The following is an 11,512-nucleotide window of genomic DNA, read 5'->3' as shown; positions in this document are numbered from 1 at the left end:
TTCTAAGAATTTATTTATTATAGCTTTCTAAGAATCTATTTATTTTGTATTTTCTGGGCGGTGACTATATATGGAAAGTAGTTACAGTGTTAGTCTGTTAGATATGTACAACTCCCTCATTTGGTAAGTGTGATAATTTTTCTCGTGTTTAAGAGTGAGGAATGAGGATTATAAGGGTGACTTTGACGGGCTCATCTGAACACGAGATTAGCGTTTGAAAGCATAAAGGAGAAGAGAGATGGCAAGCAAGAGATAACCATCTTTTTCATCTTCACTTTTTGTATTGTCTGCGTAGAAGAGCCAAGACAGTTGGTAACGGCCATAGGCTTTCTTATGCTATTAACTGCTCCTGGAGGATCTTCACAATCACTATATATATGTTCCAACCTTTCCTCTAATCTTTAGCAATTTGTACCAAAGAGAGAAGGCCTTGAGGGTTGGAATATGTCTAATAAGGAAGTTGAGGAGGAAAGAAGGCTGTACCAGTGTGCAAGCAACTATGAAAAAATTGTAAAACAGGTATTATGCAATGTGTACCTCAACCAACTAGATTTCTTTTTCCCTTATCTAAACTTGGACCATGTTTATTAATCATGATTTCATATGCATTTTATTTTCTAGCTTTTATTTTCTTTTATTAAGGGTAAAATAGGTAGTTTCACAAGAAAAAAAGAGTTGGAGCGAGTATATTGTGCAATTGGAATGACATGAATAGAAGCACTCTTTAGTTTCTTATGGCACATAACTATTGGGATGAATTTCTGTTCTTGCAGTTTGATGAGCTGATTGAGATGATGGACACCAGGACCAGACTGCCTAAACGACGAAGGGTATCTTCCGTAAAACCCCTGAACTAATTTCCAGTCATCTTTAAATATTACTTATGTGCATGCAATGCATATATGCAATTCATTTACGTTTATTCTTTTGGTTCATGCATGACAGAGTTCTACAGCTGCCCCTGCACCCCCAACTGAACATGAAGACAATGAAGTATTTGTACAGACAATAACAAGATTTCTCAATGACCTCAAAACCAACCCTGCAGAACCTGACTGCTCCACAACCACCAGAGATGGAGATTAGTTCTGCTTAACAAGTTCAAAAAAGAATGGCACAAAGATGTGGCCCTCACTACCATCTAGGAGAGTATGATCTAGCTAGTAATTGATATATATAGAAATATCAATGTCAAAAGAAATATAATACCATCTATGAAACTCTGTCTCAGCATGGTTAGCATATAATAATACTTTTCCCAGAAGAAACTCTGTCTACAGTATTGTTCTCCGTCTTTTCTACAAAATCTGACTTAACAAAAGAAATAAAACAATGCATGCGCGCATAAAAGCTTGATAAATTTCCATACAGGCGCAGACATGTACTGTCCAGCAGGACAGCAACGATGTCCTAAGAGAAGAAAGTAAACTAGCAACCATATGCATTATAGCAGAAGCTAAACTAGTAAGAAATGGACAATATATTTTGGTCAATAAAACTGTAAACTTTCAGAGTTCAAAAGATTTTCCCAGGTCTGGAAGGAGCAGCCATGTACAACACCCACTATTAGTATATACCAAGAAGAATTGAAAGAAGAGACATTTTACATAAAACAATACGAGCCACAGACAATCAGAAATCCAAAATTTCACATCTTTCAATTAAATGAATTACTGGCTCTAAAATTCATGAAAATCTATTAGCACAAGGAATTCTTCCAGGAAATGTACAGCAACGTTGAGCAATTTACATTTGTTCCTAAGCATGAAGAAAATGGTGGTGGAGAAAAACATTGTATATTCCTAGGAGAACAGGGCAGCCATTTTATGAGAGCCTCACAGTTTCCTGGAAAGCAGCACAGTTAAGAGCTGTAAGGGGGAACATGCATCTCACATAGACAATCAAGAGTGCCTCGCTCATGGTTAAGTAACCACTGGAAGCTGCAAACTTACAAAGTGCAGATTGTGCTCATGAAATTAGTTTCTTGGATAAGAGCATATAGATTGGACAATAATGAAAAATGAGTTAAATTTGGTTGTGATGAAATTTTGGACCCTTGATCAGATAACCTATTGCAAGCTGCACTTCAGCTTCTCAGTCTCAAGCTCTTGTTTCAAGGCTTCCACCTGTTCAAGCAAGGCCATATTTTCCTGGAATTTCAGAAGTTGTAAGAAAAAGAACGAGACTCAAACCTAAAGGAACTTTTAACAACCTAGCACCATTTCCTTTCAAAACCAGTGGGAGAAAAAAAAAAAAAAAAAAAAAAAAAAAAAGGGGAGACAAAATTTTGATGTAAAATCAAAGCCTGCAGTGAATACAAATTTTTTGGGTGCGTAACATAAATTGATTGTAGCAAAATGGTATTTGATAATAAGAGCAAGCCATTGACAGCATGGTTTACACTGAGCTCCCTAATCCAGGTTTACCAAGAGCTGAATGAAGTGAATGTACATTGAAAAAGTACAAATGTGAGAGGAAAAGGAAGTTATGGGACATCATGAGAATATTTATATTAAAGAGTCGCGTATTGAAACTTAGAGAAAAAAGATCACCTTTTGTAGCATCACCAATTTCTGGTTGATGCCAGCAGCATTCCCATCCTCAAAAGACTCCTTTATCTGTCAAGAAGACATGCTTAATCAGTCCACAAAGGGATGACAGGCACAGAACAGACCTCTAATCTACCATGAGAATGGAGGGAAAGACAAAGGATCCAAATTCTGTGCATGTCTATTGTTGCTTATAAGAATAAGCCTGCATATTGAATGCCAAAACAGATATATGGCCCTCATCCATTCTAACAGCTAAAACCCCTAGTATTATAACTTGAGCCAATATGATGGCTATGAAGGAATCCGCTTTACCACCCTTTAGTGCATAATTTACACAGAAATGTTTAAAGCAATCATTTGACTGGTGGCCAGGCCAGGAATGAGCTTAAAAATTATTAGTATTGGCAAGTGAGAGGCGCAGTGCAAGTGAATATTATATGAAAGCCAACTACAAGCCAAACCAGCAGTTTTAGCACAGGAAACCAATAAAAAGGAAAAGGTTAATGATTTACTTGACAAGATCATGTTGTTAGACTGATGCATTACTTAACAAGTTATTCAACTCAATGATGCCCTTCCAAAGATTGGCCCCAAATGCGCTTCTACAATTTTTGACCAAAAAATTGTAATATTTTTTGGTTTTTAAAAGTGGTTTCAATCATTATTGGGGTTTGGGCACATATCATTTTGAAAGACTAAATCTTGCTCCAACATCCTTAGGAATCTATGCATGCAAAGTCACACTCCTAAGTTCATATGGGAATTGATTTGCCACACTAAGTATACATTAGCTACAATGAGATTAGTGTAAAAAACCGATAGCATGCAGTCAATACTACACACATAAATGAAGCTCTAATTGTTGAACAAATTGAAGGAAACTGGAGCATCCAACCCAAAACCAATTAGCAATAGGTGGAGAGGCTCAACTCCTTATAAGGGACTATGCAAGGCTATAATTTTCCAATGTGGGACAACACTCCACATTCTCACACAAATTATTAAAGAGTTTTCAAAAGGGGAAAGTAAATATGGTGCGGACCTGTTTGAGTTCGTTCATACACTTGGTAGCCCTTTCTGCTTCATTATCGTATTTCAGCCTCCACTCAGCAGATTCATCCATTGCTTCCCGATTAGCAAGGTCGAATTGTCGTCTACAAGATTTTGAGAGAACAAATATATAATTCAGTAACAAACAATTTAAACAAAATAAAAAGAATATGTAAATTCACATATTATTATGTAAACAAAAACCAACCCAGAACTGGAAATCCCATTTCATTCCAAGGCAATATTAATATCATTTGTTCACAGATTAAGCTCTGGAAATTAAAGGGTATATGTAAAATTATATAGTACAAAGTGTAAACATATGACCCAATCTAAGAAATTAGGATTGATCATCAATTAGCCAAAGAAACAGAATAGAGTCTTTGTCTTTTCCCACAACTGATATCAGTTGTACCATTAATAACTGTAAAGTCTATAATGAAAAGTAACGTAAACACTTGAGCTTAATTTTAGCATTCATTCATTCACGGATTCCTCAAAATTTGAACCCCTTAAACAAATTTGAAGTAAAAAGAGAAAAGATGGGAAGTTAAGCAAACCTTAAGAGCTCGGCGTCATCAGAAGAAATGTTATAATCGATGGTCCAAAGCCTCAAGTACACAGCAACCCCTAAAAACATCACCACCACCAAACCCACCAATATTTTCTTGCTCCCTCCACCACCCGCCATTCTCAATCTCTCACTCAGGACTTACTCAAGGTTCTGTCTCAGCAAAGACAGTCTCACGCGGGTAAGATGATGGGCCTCAACTACTCGGAAAAGGCCCAACAACGTCATTGAGACAGTGGCCTCAACTGGACTATGGGCCATGATCAAATACCATTCTTTTTTGGGTTTTTTTTCATATTTAGTACTTAAATTTTGACTATTGTTTTAATGTGATACTTAAACTTTTATTTATCCCAATTGAGTATCTAAATTTTTATTTTGTGTCTAATAAATACCCATGTGAATTTCTGTTAAAATTGTTAACAGAAGTTATGGACAATATGTTCACTTCAAAAAAATTATATTTTAATTATAATTTTTTAGTTTTTTTGTTTGTTGTGTTTTGTTTGTTTTTTTGTTTTTTAAATAATTTTAAACATATAAAGAAAATAATTAAAATATAATTTTTTTAGTGACTATATCGCCCCTAACATTTGTTGACAATTTTAACAGAAATTTATTTTGGTACCTATTAGACACATAATAAAAGTTTAGGTACTCAATTGGGATAAATAAAAGTTTAAGTACTACATTAAGACAAGGGTCAAACTTTAGGTACTAAATATGAAAAAAAAACCCTTCTTTTTTTTTCTTAAGTTCATTACTCCATACTACTAGACAATTAAAAATCTTAATCATAAATATAGTCAATAATATAATTAAATTAAAGGACAATTCCTACATATTAAGCGTGTCAGTCAACATAAATTAGACCATCAAGTACTTGGGAGTTACATTTGTTATTGAGCTGTATATGCATCTATAATTACCACTTGGTTTTTTTCTTGATTTTTTATTGAATTTTAATATCTGTGAGGTTGATTAGGTTTTTTTATAGTGTGTTTTAAGAAGTTTATTGGTTGAAGATTCAATATTAGGATTTTTTTTTATTGTGAATATATAATGTAGCTGCAATGTTTATTTTAAAAAAATTTAGCTACAATGTTGAAAGTTGAAACTACAAGTACAGTCAATTAACGTTGCAATTAACAAATACAAATATAGCTACCGAGAGCTTGGTAATAATTTTTGTTATGGAACTTAATAATGCAACTGGCTATCAAGAAAAAATGAATCAATACAGCCAATGTTCAATGTTTTTTCAGTGACAATTTTGCCCCTATTCAAAATGACTAAAAAGGACTAACCGTAAGCCAATCACCCATACAACCAGCCATTTAATCTAAGAATTAAATTTTTAAATCTTAAAATGTAAGCAATGAACAGAAACCGATTGATCGATGGCAGCCAAACATTAAAAAAATAAAAAATAAATCATATGGGATATGTACATGCAGCATATCCAAAGATTATGTGTTTTAGACCCTTATGCTGGTAGGGACACGTGTGAGAAAAAGAGGAATAATGGCCTCACTGCTGAAGCCTTAAAGCATCTAATTCCCATTTTTATAAGGCATTATTATGGGGGCCCAATAATTTGGAAACCAGACAAGGCCCACAGATCTGCAAAAATACCAAAAGCACATTCACTGAGTGAGTTTTGTGTCAAATCTCATCACCCGCATTCCATAAATTTCCATTCATGCATTGCAGACTTTGCGGTCACATCTCTCAGCAGACATAACTCATTACAAGGCTTTCTTTCTTCTGCTCTACGGCTCTACCCTATCCAACCCAACCTAACGACAAAAGCTTTTATGCTTTGGGTCTATCATCTATGCACTAAATATTACTAAACATATCAATTATTTTTCTAATATTTTAGATCTCAACCGATTTAGTAGTATTTTACATTTTAAAAAAATAAGGAAATTACAGATTTGGTCCACTTATTTTATACCTAGTTCAATTTTAGTTCATAATCTTTTTTAAGTTCTGTTTTGGTCCACTAATTGTTTCATTTGTTCAATAAAGGTCCAGATTTGTGACTTTAAATCCTTTGGGTTGTGTTTTCTTCAATTATAATTGAACTATAAGTTATATTTCATCATTTCTTAGTCATAAAAACAAATTTGGAGTATTATAATCTAAAAGAATTGAGATTGGGTGAAGTTTGAAAAATTGGCAGTTTCGGGTACCCTACTTTGGGGTCAATTATCTTGAGTTTTAGAACTCCAATTTGAATGATTTTTATATGGTTGTAAAGAAGAAATACATAGCTTTAAAACAAGTATATGTTAGCTGAATTTGGGTGAGATTTGATAGGATAAAAAGCATGCCAAATTTGAGAAAACAAATATGGACCTTTACTGAACAAGTGGAACATTTAGTGGACCAAAACAGAACTTAAAAAAGATTGTGGACCAAAATTGAACTAGGTATAAAATAACTGGACTAAATCTGTAATTTCCTCTTAAAAAATTAATATAGTTTTTCATTGGTTCATAATTAGATTCATTTTGCACCTTGTTTACTCATAACAATTAACAAATAAGAAAACAATTATATCATGTGAAAAGATTCATTATCTCATAGTGACGTCCCTCACACATTCACACATATGAGAGAGGAGGATTAATCCCCAAATTTTAATGTCTCAAATCTCTCTCTCACATTTGTGATGCCACATCAGTACATCACTATAGAGATAAAAAAGTTTTCTCTCCATAACATATATATATATCACATCATTAATGAGAGGCTATTATTCCCTAGCCAAAAAAAAAAAAAAATCACATAAGTTGATAATCAAAAATTAGGATAATTATTAGTGTATATTATATATTTGTCCATCTCTTTTATATCGTGATAGATAGAGATGTTCTTAAGAACAAACAAATTGAGACAACTGCTTCGAACTTCAAAATGGCAAAGGCCCCTAAGGCCTCGTTTGTTTCACAGGACTGTCTTAGCATGGATTATTTATAGGGACTGGCATGGACTAGCTTGGCATGGACTAAGTTAGCTAAGAACTGCCTTTATGTTTGGTGTAGTGCAGGACTAACAAGGTGGAGATACAGATTTGAATCCCAAACCAGAAATGAAATCCCAAATAACCAAAAAGATAGAAAATTTAACACCCACTTCATAAAATTACAACAACCAAATGAAATCTCAGATAAAAATATGATCTGGAAAGTGATACATATTCAAAACCGTACTGCAAATCATGGAAAAAACAAGAGGGCTCGAACTGGTTCCGTAGTGGACCAAATGGTGAAACAGATCATCCTTCATCATCCTCAAAAGCTTCGAATGCATCCCAATTCCATCCCCACTCAACTCGATCGCCGAGTTAATCAAAACCAGCGCGAAAAGCTGCACATCTTCATCAGCTGTTTGCACTGTATGCCCATCTGTCTCCACCACTTCAACCACATTAAGCAGAGAGCACAAGAAGTGGAATATATCAACCGCACATCGAACTCCATACCCAGAATCCAAATTCCCATCAACATCATCAGCATCTTCAGTATCAGTTTCGGAGCCATTATCATCGTCCCTGACCTCGATTTCAGGCAATCTTGAAAATATGATCTGGATCAGCTCGTGCATTGTGTACCTGGCACTTCGCTGGAGCAAGTCCCCTCGGTTCGTCGAAAGCTGCACGACATGAAAGCATGTGTTGACGACGGTGCAGACGGCTTGATCGGAGAGCAAAACCGAGGCGCGGTGGTTCATGATGGCGGTCAGAACGTGCAGAATGTTCATCAAGACGGCGTCTTCGGAGACCGGGTCGGTCCGCTCGAGCCGGCAGGTGGTGATGGTGGTGACGACGTGGTTGATGGCGTCTTTGGCCCCGGGGGTCTTCTCGTCGAAGACGCCCAGCTTCAGGATCTTCAGGGTGGCCGAGAGGGAGACCCGCGTGGCGGCCGCGTGGACGTCGTCGCTTTCGATCACGTCGAGGAATGGGGAGAGGTAGATGGACGGGTCGATGGTCCGCCATTCTTGTTGGGGGTTGAAGATCAGAGCGCGCAGAGATTTTAGGGATTGGAGAAGAGATGGGTCGATGCTGTCTTCTCCAATAGCAAAGCAGTGGGTGTGGGGGTCCACCGGACGGCGACGGATGACGGCGAGGACGGCTCCGACTTCGGTGTTGAGCTGATCCAGATCATATTTTCGGTGATGATGGTGAGGCTCCATGTGACGATGGTGAGGCAAGGCAGAGGTTCTTAGCTAATCCTCCACTTTTTCATGGGTTTCACTAAGCCTATCTAAGAAGGTTCATTTAAGTTAGAGGGGATTCACTAAGCCCCTCTTTTTTTAATCCCACTCTCACCAAACATGGGCTTAGAGTCTTAACTAAGCCAATCCCTGTTAAGAAGGTGAAACAAACGGGCCCTAAATTTATAGGTCTTCTTATATATTTATTTACATTATTAAATTCATATTGAAAGCTCAATTTTTTTAATTTGCTTCCCTACCCTGATAATAAACATTAAAGTTTTGCTCCAAGTCCCCAACCAACTCCAACTATTGACCCAAAAAAAAAACCAACTCAAAGTCCTTTCTCTTTTTGACCATAATGGTTTCAGTAATTCTAACACCCATCATGAAAAGTGAAAACAAAACCAGAGGCATTTTGCTTGTCATTGATGATCCTTTTTACGCAACCCTAATTAGTGGGAAAGTAACAAACTGAAATGGAAATTGGAAGCAAAAAACAGTGTGAAAAAAAAATCAAGCAGCGCCCCTGGTTTTTGGTAATTTAATACTTATAACCTATACATTAATGGCAGTTCGTTGGATTGGATAACCCATCTACATTAGATTAGTCTTATTGCATTTTAATTTTGGGCTAAGGAGATGCCTAGTAGTAGTTGGTCAATGATGAATTTGGAACAAGCTATGCTTGTCTTTTTTCAATTTATATTTTTCTATGTTTAATGTTGGCTGTTCATTTAGGGGGAGTTCTAGAAAGGTTGACATTGAATGGTGAACCCATTAATATTTGCAGCTGAGGATTTTGGCATATTCTGATGCCATGGAATGAACAAGTAAAAGGAAATACATAATACATAATACAAAAATACATAATTATATTTTGTATCACCTTTTTAATATTATGGTATAAAATATAATTAGTTAAGATTATACAAAACGCAGTACTCTAAAAGGTAAATTTCAAACCTAAAATGAACACCAAAATTCTTATATCTTGATTTTCATCAAGCTACCCTTGTACAAATCCAATGAATAGTAAAACCATGTCGTAAGTCAGTTTAGAATACTTATTGTTCTAATTTATTAAATATTATTTTGGAGTCATTGAATATACATGTTGACAATACGATGAGTGAGGAGTGAAGACAACCCAAAAAAGCTCGAAGTGTGCTTGCCTAGAAAGTGTTTAAAGACAGGTGGCCAAGAAAAAAAAAAAGTGTTGAATGACACTTTTTGAGAACCGTTTTTGGAATGCAATATTAATTAAGTAGTATTTTACAACAACGACCACCCACTATGAAACCAAATACAAAATACTTGTTTTCTATAGAATACAAAGTCGTAGGGGGCATTTGTCATCCCAAAGGGCATGAATTTTGCTTCAAGGTTTCTTCTGGTTGGTCTGTAGCTTTTGGACCTACCAGCCTACCAACCATTAACTAAGCTTCATTTTCATTTGCATTGCTAGACTTTCTAAATTTTCCTACTCAATTATATTAAGTGATGTGACAATTTTTTCATTTTTTCATTTACTCATATCTAAATCTATTTCAACATCAGTCACTAGGAATTATGATATACATTTTAAAAAAATTATTTAGGGAGTAAATTTAATAATTCCAATAATGGTAGTATAATCAAATTTATTCAGCAAATAACTTGTATACAGATATATGAATTTTTTTTTTTTTTGGTAATTAAAGGTGCTCCATGTATCAGTTTTCATACACTAAATTAATCTCTTGGGCTGATAAAAAATAAACAATTTATATCAGGAGATTTACAAAAAAATTTTACTTCTTTTACTGCTTAACTCCAAAAATATATAAATTTTTACTTGTTAAAAATAAATAAGAGTGAATATATATATATTGAAATAAATATAAAATACTGTAACATTATTTGTTGAACAGATTAAAATAAATGGAGTTGGTGACTGAGTCCATTACTCTTGCAAGCAATTCATTTTTTCGAAGCAGACATTTAAACTTGGGACCTCTTTTTATCTGCTTTGTGTTGGTTTTTCTTTTGTCTTCCTGACTTAAAGAAGTTCATTTTCGACAAAAAAAAAAAAATTCTAACAAAGTGGTAGAATTCAACATAATATTTCAAGCAATATCCAATAATAAAAATTCTCTTAGCAAAAAATCACCGATATGACAACCTCGAGAAGAGGAAGAAGAAGAAAGAAAGACAAAACGGAAATGCCATCATCTGAAGACTGAAAACCAAAACGATTATCCCCATTATAAGTTTTCTGTCTAAAAACTCAAAGTCAGAATTTTACATGCACATATATCATCAGGTCCTCTCATAAAACTCAGGCACCCAAAAAAAAAAAACCCCGAACCGAAAAAAAAAAAAAAATTCAATGTGACTGAGATCAAAGTCCCGTTAACCAGTCCTAAGTCAACAAATTTCAACGGCCCAGATCATATAGAATAATATCAGACAGCCATTTATCAATAATGACCTATTAATTTGGCCTACCAAAATTTTGCCAGAAAGTCTCTTTTTTTTTTTCTTTGCCTTACTCTAATGGATGCTCTGTTTTTTTCTCTGTCAATCTTCGAACCCAACTTTCTTCCAAATTGCATTTCTCACTCGGCGCAAGTCTCTTCCTTTCAGAGTCCTCCCGATCCCTTCGTGAACCGAAAGCGAAGCCCCTCTGGTTCTCGCCAAATACACATGAGGAGGGATCCTTCCGTCTTCGTCCTCATCGCCATCGTCGTCTTCATCGCTGTCTCTCTTCCTCTGCTCTTTGTACCCATCTTTCAGAATCTTTGACCAGTCCGGAATGTTGACCGGCAACGACGCAGAGGTGGCAGTGGTCTTCTCGGACACCGCCATGTTCATCATCACCATCTTCCTCATCCCCATTTTCTTCGGCTCTCTGAAACTGGGTATCGTCTTCTTCTTCGCCTCTGCAACTGGGTTTGATGAGTTCCATATGTCAGACTCGTCGAATTCGAACATTCCGTGATCGGACCCAACTGGGTTCGGTGATGGGGATGGGAATATGTAACTGGGTTTGGTCTTCCTTGACGCCATTGATGAACCAATTTAAAGTTTTGCTTTGCTTTCCCTGGAACTGTTTTGGAGTTGGACTTTTTTG

At 35.7% G+C, this 11,512-nt stretch overlaps 2 protein-coding genes and 1 long non-coding RNA gene across 4 annotated transcripts; 1 reads left to right on the top strand and 2 right to left on the bottom strand.

Moving 5' to 3' along the window:
• The first annotated feature begins 23 nt into the window (after positions 1 to 23).
• On the top strand, positions 24 to 1,253 carry LOC147281811 (uncharacterized). The gene is made up of 3 exons (XR_015123121.1): positions 24 to 519; positions 774 to 830; positions 946 to 1,253. It is a non-coding gene; the product is annotated as an uncharacterized LOC147281811 (long non-coding RNA).
• Positions 1,254 to 1,586: 333 nt separating this feature from the next.
• LOC147281810 (acyl-CoA-binding domain protein) lies at positions 1,587 to 4,311 on the bottom strand. Of its 2 annotated transcripts, none has more exons than XM_086248708.1 (4): positions 4,163 to 4,311; positions 3,595 to 3,706; positions 2,553 to 2,618; positions 1,587 to 2,126 (listed from the first exon to the last, which is right to left on the bottom strand). In XM_086248708.1, the coding sequence occupies exons 1-4, from the start codon at positions 4,291 to 4,293 to the stop codon at positions 2,070 to 2,072; spliced, it is 366 nt and encodes a 121-aa protein (XP_086104834.1). In that variant the 5' UTR covers positions 4,294 to 4,311; the 3' UTR covers positions 1,587 to 2,069. The 2 variants fall into 2 exon arrangements, with proteins under 2 accessions (XP_086104834.1, XP_086104833.1); XM_086248707.1 differs by having other exon boundaries at positions 1,636 to 2,150.
• Positions 4,312 to 10,780: 6,469 nt separating this feature from the next.
• On the bottom strand, positions 10,781 to 11,512 carry LOC147281809 (senescence regulator (Protein of unknown function, DUF584)). The gene has a single exon (XM_086248742.1). It carries the CDS (start codon positions 11,446 to 11,448, stop codon positions 10,960 to 10,962), a length of 489 nt encoding a protein of 162 aa, XP_086104868.1. The 5' UTR covers positions 11,449 to 11,512; the 3' UTR covers positions 10,781 to 10,959.

Source organism: Dryas octopetala, chromosome 6 (genome assembly GCF_963921425.1).
Source record: "Dryas octopetala chromosome 6, drDryOcto1.1, whole genome shotgun sequence".
NCBI lineage: Eukaryota > Viridiplantae > Streptophyta > Magnoliopsida > Rosales > Rosaceae > Dryas > Dryas octopetala.
The sequence above is the reverse complement of the archived record's forward strand: the minus strand, read 5'-3'. Positions and strand labels throughout refer to the sequence as shown.